Source organism: Maniola hyperantus, chromosome Z (genome assembly GCF_902806685.2).
Source record: "Maniola hyperantus chromosome Z, iAphHyp1.2, whole genome shotgun sequence".
Lineage (NCBI taxonomy): Eukaryota > Metazoa > Arthropoda > Insecta > Lepidoptera > Nymphalidae > Maniola > Maniola hyperantus.
Genome location: NC_048564.1, coordinates 4,124,238 through 4,143,701, shown reverse-complemented (window position 1 = coordinate 4,143,701; position 19,464 = coordinate 4,124,238). Strand labels below are relative to the sequence as shown.

Genomic DNA, 19,464 nt, shown 5'->3' with positions numbered 1-19,464 from the left:
TTTATTAGTTCACACAGATATGATATTCCACGATACCTTGTTGGCGTTCGGAGCAACGTGGCAAGCGTTCTCCGAGGTGTACTCCTCGGAGGAGGGCCCAGCAGTGGCTGTCGAGCTTTGCGATGAGGTTGGGGAAACACGCCCATCGGTAAAGCGTTGTTCTTGGACGCAAGCCAACCTATTTTTATATAAATTCAAAGAATTAAGATAATAACATTCCCTTTTTAATTTCCAATATGGAGAATTGAGCAGATGACACTGATTATTTTTAAAGTTATCGTGTAAAATTAAAATAAAATATTGAACTGGTTTAACTATCAAAAGCACCTCTCACAACAACCATAATACCTATTATAAGAAAATAAAAAATGAGAAAATAAACAACAACAACGCTCTATAATGTACTAAGTACAATAATAATTGATTAAATTATTTATATAATTATTAAAATATTTTGTTGACAAAAATACGTAAAGTGCTTTAAAAATAATTTAATAAACTTTTCACGGCCCAACCGTTACACTGATTTTGATGAAATCTGGTAGAGAGCTAGCTTATATCCCGGGGAAGGACATAGGGTACTTTTTATCCCGGGAAATTAAAGAGTTCCCACGGAATTTTTAAAAACCTAAATCCACGCCGTCGAAGTCGCGGGCATCATCTAGTTGGTATATAAATACCTCTTTAGGGTCACCAGTGTTCCAGTAAGCTTCTTGCACCTACGAAGAGCAAGTTCCAATCGCTCCGGTTCCTCTTCCAACATCTTTTCTTTGCGGACCACCTGGTGAAGTTTAAATAGCTACGGTTATTTTACGTGTTTTTTCTACATGATTATTCTAACCAATTACATGATGTTTTTATCTTAGCGCTTGAACAAGCCGAGTTCACTGTGCAGAGTTTGGGAAGCTTCGAGATGTCTTCTCGTCTAAAATTCCTCAGTGCTTGAAGACCAGTCTTCGAACACTGTTTCAAGACATGGTCGCTAACTGTAAGCCTCATAAGAAAGCTGAGTCACTTACCCGGCGATTGAGAGAGCTATGCTTAGAGGTTCTCAACGTGATGAAATCAAAAATACAGAGCTCAATGGGTTGCAAAGATAAAGTGGCAATTTGGCAGGGCATATTATAAGTAACTCGAAATATCGATCTAGATGTTGGGGTGCCAAAGTACTGTTAGAATGGCGATCTCGCACGTAAAAACGCAACATTAGCAGAGCCCAACTAAGCCAACAGACGACATCAAACGAGTCGCAGAGAGCCACTGGATTCAAGCGGCTCAAGAACGTGGGGTGTGGTAGTCCCTACAGGAGACTTATATTATGTCCAGCAGTCGACGTCTATCGGTTGAAGATGATGATGATGCTTGAACAAAATCATCACACAGACACTCAAGTATACTTGTAATGATGATTGTTTATGCAGGCTAATTAAACTTATAAATCACTGAAAAGATCTGAACAGCAAAACGGGTCCAAAATATGATATGATTAGAGAGGTCCGTAGTGGCGTTACATTTATTAGAAAAGCTTGATTTACCTTCTCCATTTCGGCGGCAAGTTTAGCTTTCATGGTCTGCTGTAGAATCGGAAACTTCAATTTCCAATCAGCAACCGTTTTGCTGCTCTTGGAGAGCACCATAGCGATGCGCTCGATGTCTGTCATGATTACTCGTGTTTCCCTACGAGTATAAGTATCACATGATTATGAAATGTAATGTAGACAAAATATGATGTCAACCCAATTTTTCTCAATGCTACATTATAAAACTTTTTTCTTACAATTACTAAAATCAAAGAGAGAAAGATTGCAATTAATTAGGGATACAAGTGAAGTCATTTAAAATATCGGTAAAATGTCGAAATTTATGTCACCTGTTTGCAGCTTGACCACGCAGACGTTCCACGGTAGCTTCGAGCTCGTACAAATCATTCTCTAAAAGCAACATATCTTGGCGATAGATCTCTTCCTCCCGTGTCAACTGCTAAAGAACAAGGTCATATTTTATACCTTAAGACTTGACCATCAGATTAATAAAACACAAAAAATAGAACACAGTAGTTTAAATTAATAAACATTTATCACGTACCGATTCTGGATCTTCTTCAGAAAACGTGGCTGCAATATCACCTATCTGGACAATAGTCTCAGCCATCATTTGCCTCATTTGTATAGAATGAGACAAAGTTGATCGACGTAGGTTGCGCGTCTGTAAAAAAATACACCACACTCATACAATATCTGAGATTTTTTGAAAAGCTGTATCATTCGCAAATGCTTTGCTAAATTCGCGTATTTAAAAGAAAATACTATTAATATAAATTCGCATTGCTTAGAACATAACATATAGAGGTAGTAAGATTTATACCTCGATGCGGAGATCGCGGCTCTGCTTCTGAAGAATACGAAGTTGATTGAAAAATTCAGGAGTCACGTTCAATGTGTAGCTCCTTTGTGGAGCTAGCGTTAGCTGCTGTCCCGTCAGCCCGGCCGGCTTCGGCGGAGGAGCCGGTTTCAGCCGGTCACGTTCTAAAATAAAATGATTAAAACATGAATTAAAAAAATAAAACTAGTTACAATCTTTTGAAATGTGAGTTAACCATCAAAGCCGCCACCAAAATTTTAATCAAAAAAATACGATCAATCTCATACATGAAACATAGCGGCTGTTATTGGTAAGCAATATCTAAGCTAAACAAGAACATTTAAAATTATCAATTTAATTTTTTTTGAAATCCATTATATTGTTGAATAATTTATTACTCCCATGCTAAATGCAGATTTTGTTTATTACTAATAGAATCGATAATAAGCCACCATAGCTTTAGAAAATATAAAAGAGAAGCGTCTTAGTAATTAATATTCATGAAATTATAACCTGGCAGTCAACGGATTTCAAAAAGTTACCTTGAGATGAAGTCCTCGGCAATGTTGATGACTTGATTGCCGGTTTTGTTGGTTTTGTATCAGCTTGTTATGGCAAAGAAGTAAGCGGAAAGAAATCAAATACAAGAATTATGAACATGGTTATGATCTTAACTACGAAAAGATAATAGAGATATCATATGGCTAAGAGTTTTGTATCCAAGAATGAATATAAGTAATAGTAAATGTGACAGAGATAGAGCCAGTGCGTGCCAGATCTTCGTTATGTTATAAAAACTTCATAGTCGCTGATCGTTCCTCCCTGTGTTGGGGACAATGCGCAGAGAAACTTTCAGCTTTTATAAAATAACGAAAGTCTGGCACGTACTGGCTCTTAGTCCATCAGTTACAGTAATTTACTCATATGCCATGTTAGTTAAGTTAATTAATAACAATTAATTAATATGTATTAAAAATATTCATGTTAATTGAAGATTAATTTTCTTTATACATACTATACTTTGTTGGACACGTCAAATAATAATTTCATTCTTGGGTTTTTAAAACGCAATTTGTATGACACTTACAATATGGAGTGAGACCATGAATCTATTATTTTGTCGATGAAACTGAAGAACAAGTGCAGATTTTCAGAAATGATAAGAAATGCATGATCTTTGTGATCGATGTTAAACGTTTTCCAAAACAAAAGATGATACGATTTATATTTTTATAGATATTCATTTATAATAAAATACCCTGATAATAAACTCAAATGAAAAGAAAGAAATCAAAGACAAGAAATTAACAAACAGGTTAATCGAACTTCATGTATTGGACGTTACTTACAATACTGTGTGGATTGTTGTAATAATATAATGTGATACTTTGGATGAGCAAGGTTTTCAAGGGCCGTATTTCAAAAGCTGGGGTATAATAATAATTATTATTATATAATATATTATTTGTAATATTTTGTAATTCCATACAAAATATACCATCACCAATTATTCTACGCAAACAAGATTGAGACTATTGATACCAACCGAAGGAACCCCGCTACACTAAACGCTACAGAACCAACTCTAAATTGCTACATTGTAATTTATTATTTACTAGATGATGTCCGCGATTTCATGTGCGTGGTTTTAGGTTTTATAAAATACCGTGGGAACTCTTTGCTTTTCTTGAATAAAAAGATGCCTGTGGCAATTTACGGGACGCAATCTACCTCTGTACAAAATTTCATATAAATCGATTAAACGGATGGGCCTTTAAGAATTTCGTGGGCCATGAAACTCTTTGATTTTCCGGGATACAAGTAGCCTATGTCCGTTCACAGATAATATGCTAACTCAGAACCTACCAAATTTTATCAAAATCGATTAAGTTGTTGAACAGTGATAAGCTAGCAGGCAGACAGACACAGTTTCGCATTTATAATATTAAGTATGGATTGTTTATTATTATTCATTATGCATACCTGAATGCTGTGGTGAGTGCTGTTTTGGAGAATTCATGTCTGGTGGGTCATCACTAAATGACACTGATTTCTCAAATGATACCGATTTTTCTGCAATCATAAACGTTGATTTTTCTTTTTTAATAAACGGCGGAGTGAGGACTATCGCTGTGGTTGGACGAACTCAACAAATATTAAGATTGATTGGCTTCAGGTGTTTGTGTTAGGATATAATATATAGGTGCAATTAGTTTAGAAAAATAGATTTTAAATTCACTTGCAAAAGTTGTGATTTTTTTTAATTGTGCTGATTAAAATTTACCGCTTTACTGTGAAATCGTAAGTAAAAATTGTTCTCAAATCTATAAATTATTACTTAAAGAAATTACGTGTTTTTCTAATTAAGGATTTCAAAATATAAGCTTAATTTTTTATATGAATTTAACAAGACCATGAATGAAAATATAATGACGATGAAAGAGTTGATAATATTAATAAAAAAATATTTAATGAATAGATGAATACACAATATAATGTCTGAGGTTCATAATTATTTTGTTACTGTGTAATGATAAGTTACCATGGCAAACATGCGATAGGTTCTGAAGATTCCATTCGTAATACTGTAGTCGAATATGATTTTACTTGTTAAATATACCTACCCATATTACAAATTTGTAGCTAATTAATCTACACAAGATACAAATAGCTTATATGCGATATGTTATATTCTTATTGAAGCTTCAGTAGCACACTTACAAGACAAAGACAACGTTCATTAATATAATTAACTACAATCGTTGACGTATACGGCATGGCTGAAAGGTTATATTTTAAAGTGCATGAATTTGATAATTGAAGTAATGACGGCTGCTGAAAGGCCATGGTTATATCTTATAATATTATACTGAGTGAAAGAGGTACCGAAAATGATAAAACCACACGAGTCAGCAAGCAAGCGTTCGGCGATAATAATGATGTATGGAGAGTGCACAATGCATTGCGAATGCGAAATTTGTGTAATGGTAAATTTCCCGAATTGATATGACGCCGGTATACATTATACATAGTGCATGTTATTGATAAAGAGAAAGCGACACTTTCCCTCTCCACATTCCAAGGTGCGGAAGAAGCTCACTATTAGGAATACACATTTACTGTCTTGCTTAATAGAATGTTGTGGCATAATTTGCGGTTTCGTTCCTTCATTAACGTTGGTAAACGTTTCACGTATCTGTTTTGTCAAATATACATACACACTTGACTGCTATACTACAATATTTTTATAATACAAAATAAATAAAATAGGATTTCTGACCACATACACACTGCTCAAAAATATTTTGACTAACAACATAACATTAGCAATGCATTAGCAATATTTTTCAACTGGCCGCGTTCAATTACACTTACGAAATCTGTCCCTCCCTAATTTGGGAGGTCTCTCGTTGCTGGTAAATCGCGCGGCATCTGGATGTAGGAAAACGCAAGCCACATTAACGTACCAAGCCTTGTACAAAAAGCCTTTAGACTAACAGACAGATAATAATTGAAACTTTTACACGTCTTATAGAAAACTAATTTTCACAGAAATAGCCATAGAATATATTAGACAATTAATTACATCTACACATACAATATTTAGATTATAGCATGTGAACTGTACGTTATATTATACAGGTAAGGAAACTGTTTTGCACTGATGACTTATTATATAATAGTTACGATGATAATAATTAGTGCTGCGTAAGCGATGTAGACTGACGGGTTAAAGTACTCTTCACTTCGGTTGGCTTCCCTGTAGAACGATTAGGTACTTTATTTACTTTGTCGATTCTTACCCTGCGTTGATGTAGTAGCTCTAGAAGTCGAAGGATAAGCCTGGTAGTCTTCCCTGGGAGTGACAGGTGGTGGAGCGGCACCTGGGACCTGGAGAGCTTGCTGGACAAGTCCAGTAAGATTAGCAAGCTGCCTCTCCATTTTTTCTACGCGAAGCCGTTGCATATCATCCACAGGGGCACCCAGCCTATAAAATTATGTATCAATACCTAATACCTTCCATGTGAAATAGTATATGTAAGTAAAGTTCGCCAATAGCTTCTAATAATTATCGCGTAGCACCCTAATCATTGTGGCCACAATATCGCTAAGCATATTGATGAAATATAATACAAACGTAGGTGCATTGAGAACCAATGAAATAAGTAAGTAAAGGTTTGTAGAAATATAACTCTAATATACATTTTTCGATATATTTATTTCACCACAATATCAGATATGAGCATAATACATAATTGGAGTTTTCATTTACGTGGTGCCATAGGTTTGTATTGTGGTGTACCTGGCGTCGTAAGGCGGCCGGGGCATAGGCCGAGGGGCAGTTGTTATCGCGTTGACGCCGTACATCTGATACGTATCGTCTATAATGCCGGATTCGCTGTGGAAAAACGGGCAAATTACTCATATTGATTCATTCACTTTTTCAAAGGTTTCTTGAATTGCTTAGTTTATAGATAAAGGTAGATAGTAGGAACTAGCGAAGTCTATGTACATTATCAGTGTGATGTTATAAATATAAAAATAGTTACAACCTAAGGGGTCATAGCCTAGTGGTTTAAACGTCAGGATTCGGGAGGTCGGGGGTTCGATCCCAGGCAAGCTATCGCTATCAAACTTTAGGCTAACTTTTCTGTGTTATATGCGTTTTAAGCAATTAAATTTGACTTGCTTTAACGGTGAAGGGAAACATCGTAAGAAAACCTGCAAGCCTGAGAGTTCTCCATAATGTTCTCAAAGATGTGTAAAGTTTGCCAATCCGCACGGAGCCAGCGTGGCGGACTGGGGCTTGAACCACTCTCATTCTGAAAGGGGACCTGTGCTCAGTTATGGTTGGCGATGTGTTGATCATGATGATGAAGGGGTTATTACTTTGCTTCTTCATCGATGACAGGTGCGATTTGAGCTCTGCCAGCTGCTGGGCCGAGGAATTGGGTGTAATAGGGGTCTTCGTAGGGGACCCGGGGCGCCACGCGCTCAGGAGAGGACATATAGCCGTCGCCTGAATGTGCTGTTCAAATAAAAAATTACTGCACATTAGATAATACAGTAGTCTAATACCTAGTAGGTTGTCTAAAGTAACCACGCATAAGTTCATACATTAATTTATCTAAACTCATATTTTAAAATCCAAACCATTAAAGCTTGGTAACCTAATATTTTGTCATATCTCATAACTATTGCAAGAAAAAATGTTGAAGCAAAATTTTTCGGGTATTTAGTACGTACTGAGTACCTATATATTTTCCGCCATAATAACTTTTTTTATTAAAAAAAATACAATAATCAATATATATAATAAAAGAAAGTGTACAATGTGCGTGCCGCTAAAACTCAGGAATGAGTCCCGGTACGATCAAGGTTATATGGTGTGATAGCTCTCTATCTCCCGTCCATGAAGAAGGTTGCCGTTTTTACCTGAAGGGTGTGCTTTTGAAGATATAAGGGTTGGAAGTTTCGCCCTATAGAAATTGCTAGAATAGTCAAGAACATTCGAAAATTTTTGGAGAGAATTCCACAGAATATCCCCGATCATTGTAGAACATTCCAGAACATTCTCGAATGTATGTCGAATATTCTGGAATCTGAAACATTGTGGACCATTCGAAAACTTTTCCCTATGGGTAAAGCTACCTGCTGATAGGGGTAGGTATATAAAGTAAGATCTGTCGTGAGTTCGAACGTTCTAGAGCATTCTGGAATGTTTGGAATTAGTTTGTAATGTTCAGGAATACACTTACTACGTGGGCGAAGCCGCGGGGCAAATCTAGTTAATTATTAAAATTAAATATGGCATTTGGAGCCAAAATGCTAGGCGTTGCAATTCATAGACAATAGCTACAGACCATATTCTTACGTAAACGGCCAAATAGCTACAATCTATAGAGTCGTGAAGCAGGCAGAACTGTACTTTAATTGAAAAAAATCCGGCCAAGTGCGAGTTAGGCTCGCGCGACGAAGGTTCCGTAATACAGTCGTATTTTTTCGACATTTTGCACGATAATTCAAAAACTATGATGCTTAAAAATAAATAAAAATCTGTTTTAAAATGCACAGGTGAAGACCTTTCATATGATACCCCACTTGATATAGTTAACTTACTTCGAACATTGAAAATACTAATTATTAGTTCATGACCACAATTTAATTTTTTTTTTGTGTGATGTAACCCCAAATTCACGATTTTCAGATTTTTCCCCGAATGTCTGCTAGGAGACCTACCTACCTACCAAATTTAATGATTGTTTCTCTTCAAAAGTTCTACAGAAAAGCCGGCGATAGCATACATGACTGTATCTTTTCTACTTCATGACTGTATCTTTACTATTCTAAGGTTGGTTCAAAATTTTATGATTTTCAAATGTGATCTGAAACAAAGCCTTATTTTCGAGGGTGTTTTTACTGACATACTATTTGCCCTTTACATCATTTAATATAGAATAACATCCTACGAGATATCACAAAATTAAAATAATACGAAATATCGTAAGATTAAAACTAACGCGCAACAAAAAAGTAGGCGAAGGCGGCGGACAGTGCCGCGGCGCCTATAATCTCTTCACTAACACCACACGAGTAGATATCTGACACCACATTAGGACATAAATTATCTACGTTGCACCCATGCGAAGCTAGTACTTTATAAGTAAATAAAGTATGTCAATTATTTTGAGTTCATTCATAGTCAAGATTTTAAGATATGAGCGTAGATAAAATTTTATAAGATAGATACTAGGTACATAAAACGCGAGTTACGGATATAATTTCTTTTATGGAAACACAATTCGTTTTCAGAGCAGAACAGAATAAAGACAATTAAAAATGAAGAAAGTTACGTATGATTATATAATAGGTATAACTAAAAATTATTAAGTTTAATGATTATAAAAATATAAAAAAATATTTTGAACAATCTAGATAGCAGAAAGCAAAGCAAGTTTTACCACCCATTAAAATTTAACAGGGCACAGTACCTTTAGCATGAGATTTTCGCTTTGTAGAGCATTTCTCTGTCACTCATACCTATGTAACGATTTGTCGGCGCGCACCGAGGGTTCCGTACTACAGTCGTATTTTTTCGACATTTTGCACGATAAATCAAAAACTGTGATGCATAAAAATAAACAAAAATCTGTTTTAGAATGCACAAGTAAAAGTCCTTTCATATGATACCCCACTTGATATAGTTATCTTACTTTGAAAACACTAATTAATTATTATTAGTTCATGACCACAATTTAACTTTTTTGTGATGTAACCACAAATTCACAGTTTTCAGATTTTTTCCCATATGTCTACTATAAGACCTACCTACCTGCCAAATTTCATGATTCTAGGATAGACAGACAGACAATAGTGATCCTATAAGAGTTCCGTTTCTCCTTTTGAGGTACGGAACCCTAAAAAGCAGCTGGAAAGAGATGAATGTAGCTCACCAAGAGTAGAAGTATAGCACGCGACAGGTCGAGATAGCAATCGGGGAGAAAATGCCCTGCACACCTGCACTAACCCGGTGCGGGTGAGCGCAGTTGACGTGCGGGGCGTCCCCCACTTCATACCACGATTGCCATCTCAACCTGCCGCGGACTGTTAATAGAGGCCTTCATCCTGCAGTGGACTGCAAATGGTGATGATATTTTTAATATATTTACAACGAATTTTGTCCTACAAGAACCACCTCCTTTTTGGAAGTCGGTTAAAAATCCATTGAAAATATATTAAAAAAAAAAAAAAAAATGGAATCAAAATAATATATATTTCTAGCCAAGACCTCACAACACAGCGGAAACTTTATTCATTTGGACACATAATACCCTATATAAGTTTGTGGTAGTACAACACCCAATGTTTGAACCTACTATCTTCAAATTTCAGTTCCGTCCTTGACCACTGAGCTATGAGTCTACAAATTCATGGCATAAAGTGATCCACAAAATAACTTTCATCAATATTAATTTTGTGGTCATGTTTTGACGCCTTCAAGTCTATATTTTCATTTATTTTATCAACTATATTTTTTTGCCGGTATTTAGGCTGTGGCAATGCAAGGCCGATGTCATCTTTATTACACAAAACAACTTTTTTAGCAGATTTTGATGTTGATGGCACATTCCTTTCCAATAACATTGCATCATTGTTGTCTTCTTTTTCTTTGGCAGATTTTGATGATGATGGCACATTCTTTTCCGATGACATTGTAAGATTGTTGTGTTCTTTTTCTTTGGCAGATTTTGATGTTGATGGCACATTCTCTTTTACTTTTGTCACTTTACAATCTTCTGGCGATGCATTTGACAGAAGCATAGGCCAGATGAATAAGGTGTTAAAGCGTTCCATCAAAAGATTAATTTCCTCCTTAACCGATTTATTTCTGATAGCAAGAGCATTCATATATTTCACATTTTTATCGTCCGTTTCGGGGCCGGTGAAATGTGTCATCAATTGTTTGCAGCCAGTAATTGTTGCATAGTGCGGTGGAAACACGGATGATAATGGCTTTTTTAATGCATTTCCCCAAATGTCTACTTTTTCTACTGTTAGGGTCTTTTTGAATGCCTCTTTTCTTGAATATGTACTGATTTTAACAGTGCTCTGTCCAGGTTCAGGATCTAGTAGGCCTCTATATGTATTACTTAAGGGACTATCTTCAAACTTTTGCTTATTCAATTTTGCTTTTAATAAAATAAGTAATTTTCGTAGAATTGAAATATCACAATTCCTGTACTCTCCGTCAATTATACAATTAGTTTCACGTTCCTCTTGTGATGGTTGTAATTTTGGTGCTTCCATTTTTCTTACATTCTCCATAGTGAAAGTAGCTACTATTGCATCATCAATATCATCTTCTGCTGAATCTTTACTTATTTTTGATATCTTCTTAATAGTTAAATCTTTACCTTCCTTCCTACCTTCTGCTGCTACACGTTTCTTTAACTGCTCTATAGCCTTATTGAGATCATCAGTAGACCTTCCGTGATATAAACACCTGGGACCACGCCTTGGAGCATGCTTGAGGTCCACATTAGGATTTCTCCTCATCCATCTACATAAAGTTATGTATCTAGTTCTAACATGTACTCTATCTTTTCCTGGAAAATATTGTGACACATTTGAAAAATTAGTAGATCCATCTTCGTTGGCTAACAACTCAACTAATCTTCTATCTTCGGCAACTGTCCAAACTGCTGAATATTGCCTTTTCATTAAAATACGGTGTCTTTCCCGGACCTGATTCATGGAACGACCTTCGAGATATTCAGTTATCTTTTTGTACTTTGGCCCAAATTTATTGACACAAGTTAGTAGAACAGCGTCTTCCTCAGGCAGAAATTTGCCTTTTCTGGATTCTAAGAGGCGAGCGTATTTGTTATAAACCTGTATGTTTGTCCTGCTTTCCATCGAGGTTGCAACTTTGCCCCATGGAATATAGTTCCCCTCTCTATAATATTCAACTAACCGCAAGAGATTATTTTCTTCCTCACTTGTCCATGCTCGTTTTGTAAAGGTGTTGTCTATGCTAGTGCGGAAGTAAACAAAACACTGATAGTTCGTTCTGCCGGTGCCTAGCTCCTGAGCTATAGCATCCCAGTCTTGAAACTTGTATTTGGAGGCAATTTTTTGCAAAGATAGGTGTTCCGATTTGGTCCAAGCATTTTTATTTATAGATGGATGTAGAAATATTTTCCATAGAGCTCTATATGCATTAGGGCTGCGCCTGTTTTTCATCTTTTTAGCAATGTAATTCCAGTCATACTCCTCATCTATCGGAAGAGCTAATGTTTGGAGGGACTCTCTATTGACACCAACAAGCTCTCTTTTGAGGCTGGATATTTTCCTATTATTCTTTGTAGTTTTTAATCTTTTATTTTCACGTAGTAGAGATAGAATTTCGGAGTTTAATCGTTTCTTTTTTATTTCTTGGGACATCTCGTGTATGAGCTTGGAAAGTTTGCACTTGTCGTTCACAGTCCATCCGGGTACGGAGGGTATGTTAGAGAAGTTGTACATCCCAGATTTATTCATCAATATGGTATCCTCGTTGTCAGGGGCGGGCAACCCACGCTTGTCTTTAAAGTGTGGCTTCCCAAAGATCACATAAGAAAACCTTCGTTTTGGTCCCGAGCTGCCCGCCTCGGAAACATGGACCCCTTGAATTTCAGCGAGTCTTCGGCGGCACTCAAGCAGACGCTTTTGCAGCAAATCTTCAAGTTTTAGCCATTTTTCATCCAACATTCTATTACACGTTAAGGCGGTTTCGACCCTGGATAGTTTGGAGTTCTCCCCGTGACTCGAAGAGATACTGCAGGTACTCGCGACAGGTGTTAAGGCTTCATGAGATACGAAAGCACTCGTGCTGGGTTTGGGTTCCTCATTATCTATTACAGTGCTATTTTGCTCCAAATCTTCCAATTCACTTTCTTCATCACTCTCACTGGTCTCATCACTCATATTGATTGGTTTTAGTCTTTGTTTTTTAACTTGCACGTGTTTTCGAAAATCTTTTATCGTTTTTTTCCGGGCGTCGAAAATCAAGAATCAAAATGATTACTGATTAGATAGATAATAAAATAAAACACCGAAATAAAAGAAAATCGGTACCTAGTCATTCGGCAGATTTATTACTCTATGGATAGATTGGCCTCTAAAAATCGGTATATTCATACGGTCGTCACGGGTAACATTGGAAACGTGTCAAACACGGTGAATCGACGCGACGAATGGCTCAATGGAAATAAATAAAATGGCATAAAAATCACTAAAAAATCAATCACCTGCAAAAACTAATAAAAAAAATGATAATTTAAGCGTTCTTCATATAATATTATATTATTATGCATTCAACAAAAGAACTAAAAATATTATAGATATTTTACTATGTAGGTACAATAGTATTGTAAAGCATGTAAGGGCTTTTCAATATCTGGATGACGACGTGTTTCACTTTTTCTTTAAATTAGATAAAATATATTCATTCGTAGGGTTCCGTACCTTAAAAGGAAAAACAGAACCCTTATAGGATCACTGTGTTGTATGTCTGTCTGTCAGTCTGTCTGTCAAGAAACCTACAGAATACCTACTTCCCGTTGACCTAGAATCATGAAATTTGGCAGGTAGGTAGGTCTTATAGCAGACATTCGGGGAGAAATCTGAAAACCGTGAATTTGTGGTTATAACACACAAAAAAAATTTATATTGTAGTCATGAACTAATAATTAGTATTTTCAATTTTCGAAGTACTTAAGGGGACTCAGTTCAGTGCTTTCTTCATACAAACGTAGGAGGGAAATTACAGCAATATTCGATATTGTACGCACAAAACTAAGAATTATATCGATTTATCTCGTCATTATCTAGGTTTATTGATATATAAAACATTTAAAAAATATTGATTTAAAAGTTACGAGGCTCAAAAGATTCCTATTTTAACACTAAATTAATGACAACTTTGGATGTAAATAAATAAGATTAGGGATATGAAAATTCTAAAACAATTTATCATTAGACGTAGTTTATTTATTCATTACTTGAAATAACTTTACTTTGCAAACATAAATTCAGCAGTTTTTTCTCAAAAATACTTTTCCTAAACCCTTTTCGCACGCTTGATTTCAGTGAAAATCATCGTGCCTCTCAACTTTCTCATACAATGTCAAGTGAAAAGCAAACATGTTACCCACGTGCGCTGCCAATTTCGGTCGAGCGTCCTGCGTCACCTTAAGATAACTATATCAAGTGGGGTATCATATGAAAGGGCTTTACCTGTGTATTCTTAAACAGATTTTTATTTATTTTTATGCATCATAGATTTTGGTTTATCGTGCAAAATGTCAAAAACACGACTGTAGTACGGAACCCTCGATGCGCGAGCCTGACTCGCAATTGGCCGGTTTTTTTGAGCATAAAATGTAGCTCATGCGTATAATGTAGCTTTGTATAGGTATAAGAATTTGTAAAATCAGTTGAGTAGTTTTTGAGTTTATCCTAGTTTTTTCTTATAATATTTGTTAATTATTTTCAATGGAAGCTTGATTTTTTCCGACATATTGTTCAAATAGGTCAACAAATTTACACAAACCAATATTAAACTATGGCTATAAACCTTCCTCTTGAATCACTTTATCTATTGGTGAAAACCACATTAAAATCCGTTACGTAGTTTAAAGGATCTACGCGCTCAAACATACATACAGACAGCGGGAAGTGACTTTATTTTATACTATGTAAAGGTAAACAATAAGTCGAGTTTATTATATTATATATAGTAAGTAGGTATATTGTATTATATTATAATAAATAAATATTTGTTAAAACACCAAAAATAACTGATCCATAATAATAATTATGTTAGCGTATGTCTAACGTCACATGCGGCGTTGCCATGCCGTTTCGTTATTCTTAGCGTAAGTAGGTACCTATGTGTCCAAAAATTAAATTCATCTCTTAAAATAAAACAAACTTTAATAAATTTGTTAAATTAATGTAAAGAAAAAATCCGATTGCTAACAATAAACTTTTCCTGCATATAGAACTTTTCGGCGTTTACAAAGCTTCGCGGAGCCTAAGAAAGCTTTTGTAAAGTACTTAGGTAATTCGGGTACCAAAATACGGGCTATTGACCAAATGTGACTTCGCCGTAAGGCGATGTACCTACCTATCTACCTCACGCACCATTTTAACTCTATGGGTTAACTGTCATGTCTAAAGTACGGCTCACCTTTAGAGTCCCCGCAGACCACAAACTTTTTATCGGCCGATAGTTTGGTCGGTTTCTTAATCAGTATGAAGTAATGTATAATTTGCGCACTTACATAGGTACATCTTCATACTGATTAAGAAACCGACCAAACTATCGGCCGATAAAAAGTTTGTGGTCTGCGGGGACTCTTAAAATAAGGTTAAAATCGTACTTTTGACATGAAATTTGACAAATAAAGTTCAAATGACGCGCGAGGAGTTAAATTTTACTAAATTTTACATAATTATTCCAATAGACGGTTCTGAAACCACTTGATGAATTTGAATAACAACATCATCCATAAAATATATTCCTTCATTTCCATAATAATACTTATTATGCAGTTCAACAGTAGGTATATCGATTTGACGCATTAATAGATTACGATTTATGAAGTCAGCAAATAAATAAGAAAAACATTCTACCACTCCTACAATTGTTCTAATATACTTGTTTTTCGTCAAGTATGTAATATGATGTAAATATGTCTACATATTACTTAATTAAATTAATAAGAATACCTGGTGAGTATTCGTAATTTTTTAATCGAAGACAGCGCTTAATAAAGTTTATAGATTTTTTTTTTCATACTATGCATTTTTATAGCACAATTTTACTCTGAAAGAAATTGACATTGGTGGACGTATAGAATAAAATAAAGAAGGAAATAGCATTATGAGTGCTTCACTGCCAGGAAATTTCATTAAAAAGCTTCAAGCAAATAAAGTTCCGAAGCGAAAAAAAGACGTCTATAGGAGGAGGCCTGGGAGGTTACCGGGGATAGAGTACAGTTGGTCGGTACCGCGGGGGCATTCCACTGCAGCGAACACAGCGGGGAAGCACCGCTCCGAACCACTCCCGGGCACGTATGAGCGCACCGGTTTTGTTGGTGCACTTGAACCTACACATACAGTTTCCTTGCAAATAGCTCGGTCCTTCGGAGCTCATTAATATAAGTAGGTAATATTATATCATTAAGAAACTCCTAAGCAACTTTCTCTACGTGATCAAACGAGAAATGAAAAGATACGTAGGAGAACCAGAGTAACTGACTGACAACAGGTTGCGGCGCTGAAGTTATAATGGGCAGAACACATATTAAAAAAAAACGGTAGACGTTGCGGTTCCAAGTTGCTAGAATGGGGACCTCGCACGGGAAAGCGCAGCGTTGAAACGCCCCTCACTAGGTGGACAGATGATATCAAACGTGTTGCAGAGATCCGCTGTATATAGGCACCGCAAGTCGACATGTGGAAGTTTCGGGGAAATGGGTGGTTTGGTCCTGAGATAGGACTGATCAGTGATCACCAGCCTGCCATAAATACACACGAAACAACTATTAAGATTCTGTCTTATTCCCATTCTCCATTCTACTTAAAAGATACTACCGATTCAAATCAGTGTCGTTTTTTTATTACAAATCCGTTTGTGTACGTTCTAGTGATATTTATTGGACCTCGGTTTAGTTACCTACATGTTATATTCAAAATTCTACCTGGGCTCTGGTTCTCTAGGTGACTTTGCAATAATATAATATGTTATCCCATTTGATTATTCTGGTTGTATTATATCGAAGGCATCAAACTGAAAGGTCGTATCTACAGCTTTTCCAAAATTTACTTTTGGATAAATCTATAAGTACGAGATAGGTCCAGATTGCAATCGGGGTATGAGGTAATTTTTTTAGCTCTACGACGCACTGAATTAAGAGCGTAACAGCATTTCACTGTCTTCACGATGTACTTGAAAACGAAAAGGCACATAAAAATGTATCAAAAGTATCCCTGATTGGTATAGAATATAGATAGTTCAATCCACGATGACGCGCCCCACTATTTGTCCCAATCGGTAACAATGCAAAATATGCTATATGCTGAGACTGTGAGTTCTATCGTAAGTATCTAACGCACCGATCAGCGATGTGGGCACACGCACAAGAAGATAAATTAGGTAGAGATCACTCCCCGCATTTTCTCCGCACGAAAAATAGTGGGGCGCGTCTTCGTGGATTGAACTATATATACCATTTGATTCTTTAATTCTGGCCTCCTGTAAAATTGTATTTTGGTGGATTCGATCTTTCACTAGATGCTCTCGATTATGGTCACAGGTTATATCGACACTGTGTTTTCTACGTACCTTGAGGTTTAACGCGATCAGCGGGCACCGGAGGAGCGGCCGGCGAAAAGGCTCTCATGAGAGAACCACCTCGCGGTAGAGTACTGGGAGTGGACGTCCCCATGTAGTACGCAGGTGCCTTTATCTGCAACAATGTACTTTCATGTAGTCGCTTAATACCTACCATTGCGAATCTTCAAGCCCTTTGGACATATTGCAAGAAAGAGAGATATTCTGTAGAATATGTGGAATACCAATAGACAGGCAACTTTGCGCCGATGTTTTTGAAAAAAACTATGAAGTGTTAATATGAAAGATATTTGTTTTGGAATATCGGGAAAAGACAGTTCCCACGGGACGCGGACAAAGTCGCAGGCAACAGTTAGTTTAAAATATACATTACTAGCTGATGCCCGCGACTTCGTCCGCGTGGATTTACGTTTATCAAAATCCCGCGGGAACTCTTTTATTTTCCGGGATAAAAAGTAGCATATGTGTTAATCCAGGGTATAATCTATCTCCATTCCAAATTTTAGCCAAATTCGTCTAGTAGTTTTTGCGTGAAGGAGTAACAAACATACACATATACACACACACACGCATACAAACTTTCGCCTTTATAATATTATAGTCGGGATGTACATTACTTAATTGAAAAACACAGCATTTTTCATTATGCAAATGTTTCAGACGAGTTTACAAAGAAAGGCTTATCGAAGTTCTAATCTGCATGATCAAGTTAAAAGGATGATGGACATAATTATAGCTATATTAGCTACATCTAATTGTCTGATTAACCGTGTGTTTCACAAGTCTTACAAATTAGTTTTTAACGTGTACTACGTTAAAAAAATAAATTCAATCATGTACCTAATTAGAGCAGTGATATGATTATTATCTAATTCTATATTATCAATGAATTAGATACAGAAATGCAAAGATTCCTACATCTACACCTTTGTAGATAAAAAGGAGCATATTATTTTTTACTTTTACTTTGTTGTTCAAGTTCTTAGAAATAAAAATATATAAAATCAAAAGGTGACTGACTGACTGACTGACTGATCTATCAACGCACAGTTCAAACTACTGGACGGATTGGACTGAAATTTGGCATGCAGATAGCTATTATGACGTAGGCATCCGCTAAGAAAGGATTTTTGAAAATTCAACCCCTAAGGGGGTGAAATAGGGGTTTGATATTTGTGAAGTTCACGTGGACGAAATCGCGAGCATAAGCTAGTATAATATAAACACGAGAAACACAATGACGACATTTAGACTTATTTTTTTAGCTTTCATTGCATTAGAACAGCTTTAAAAAGCAATTCAATTTACGAGTAGTTTTGTTCTCGGCATCCGTATGTCCTCAGACAAAGACATCCCTAATCTGCACTGTATTTCACTTCACTTTGTATTATTTTCGTTGTTTGTGGTTGTAATTTCAGTTTCCCACTGTTTGAACTTATGTGTCGTTGTTTTTAAATACACAATTCTACATCTACATTAATTATTCTATTTACTCTGATGGATGCGCGCTTCCTATTGAGTATTCGAATGGATTTCTACCCAGAACCATACCGAAATATCACTCACTTGGCGATACCTTCTTTGCTTCGCAGGTAGAACTCAATTGAGAAATAAATTTTCAAATCAAACCGGCTGATATAGCTAGATACACCTCTAATTTATAAAGCCAAAATTTTTATAGGCAAAAAAAAAAACCAAATTGTATGAATTAATGTAATGTACTGCAAAAACCGGTCAAAAGCGAGTCAAGCCTCGCTCTTTTGAGACCGTCAAAGAAAAACCCAAAATTTATGTTCTATTTGTTTTCGCCACCGCTTACAAACTATTTTATTGATCATTGTTTTCAGTATTTGTTGTTTAAATATGTATAATATATTGTACATAATATAAAATTTCGGTTTTGAGAACAACCACCCACATGCCAGGGCAAGAAAAAGCTAAAGATAATTTCTTTCATGTATGGGAGGGAGCCCCCTAAAAATAATTTAGTTGAATTTCTAATGCAATATTTGGTCCTGAGTCATCATTCTACACAAAATACCAAAATTTTAGATTTGTAACTCCTAGGTCCTAGAGACCAGTGACACGCATACAGACAGACAACAAGTTCACATTAATATGGCTTCGTTTTTACACTTTGGGTACGAACACATTAAAATTATTGTCTTGTGAAAATATTATGGCGGTTTATTACCTGCGAT

At 36.0% G+C, this 19,464-nt stretch overlaps 1 protein-coding gene across 26 annotated transcripts in view; it reads right to left on the bottom strand.

Moving 5' to 3' along the window:
- Nucleotides 1-19,464, bottom strand: part of LOC117995295 (coiled-coil domain-containing protein AGAP005037) — a 173,887-nt gene that overhangs the window by 11,321 nt on the left and 143,102 nt on the right. For 16 of the 26 annotated variants that reach the window (XM_069508886.1, XM_069508888.1, XM_069508887.1 and 13 more), the window contains 14 exons: nucleotides 17,255-17,378; nucleotides 15,891-16,016; nucleotides 7,252-7,390; nucleotides 6,665-6,760; nucleotides 6,165-6,349; nucleotides 5,737-5,793; nucleotides 4,345-4,434; nucleotides 2,904-2,966; nucleotides 2,365-2,525; nucleotides 2,086-2,205; nucleotides 1,871-1,980; nucleotides 1,536-1,677; nucleotides 681-781; nucleotides 37-178 (listed from right to left, as the gene is read on the bottom strand). In XM_069508886.1, coding sequence (XP_069364987.1) covers nucleotides 37-178; nucleotides 681-781; nucleotides 1,536-1,677; nucleotides 1,871-1,980; nucleotides 2,086-2,205; nucleotides 2,365-2,525; nucleotides 2,904-2,966; nucleotides 4,345-4,434; nucleotides 5,737-5,793; nucleotides 6,165-6,349; nucleotides 6,665-6,760; nucleotides 7,252-7,390; nucleotides 15,891-16,016; nucleotides 17,255-17,378 — 1,656 coding nt within the window. The remainder of the gene's footprint in view (nucleotides 1-36; nucleotides 179-680; nucleotides 782-1,535; nucleotides 1,678-1,870; nucleotides 1,981-2,085; nucleotides 2,206-2,364; nucleotides 2,526-2,903; nucleotides 2,967-4,344; nucleotides 4,435-5,736; nucleotides 5,794-6,164; nucleotides 6,350-6,664; nucleotides 6,761-7,251; nucleotides 7,391-15,890; nucleotides 16,017-17,254; nucleotides 17,379-19,464) is intronic. The other 10 variants (XM_034983284.2, XM_069508875.1, XM_069508877.1 and 7 more) reach the window with 10 other exon arrangements.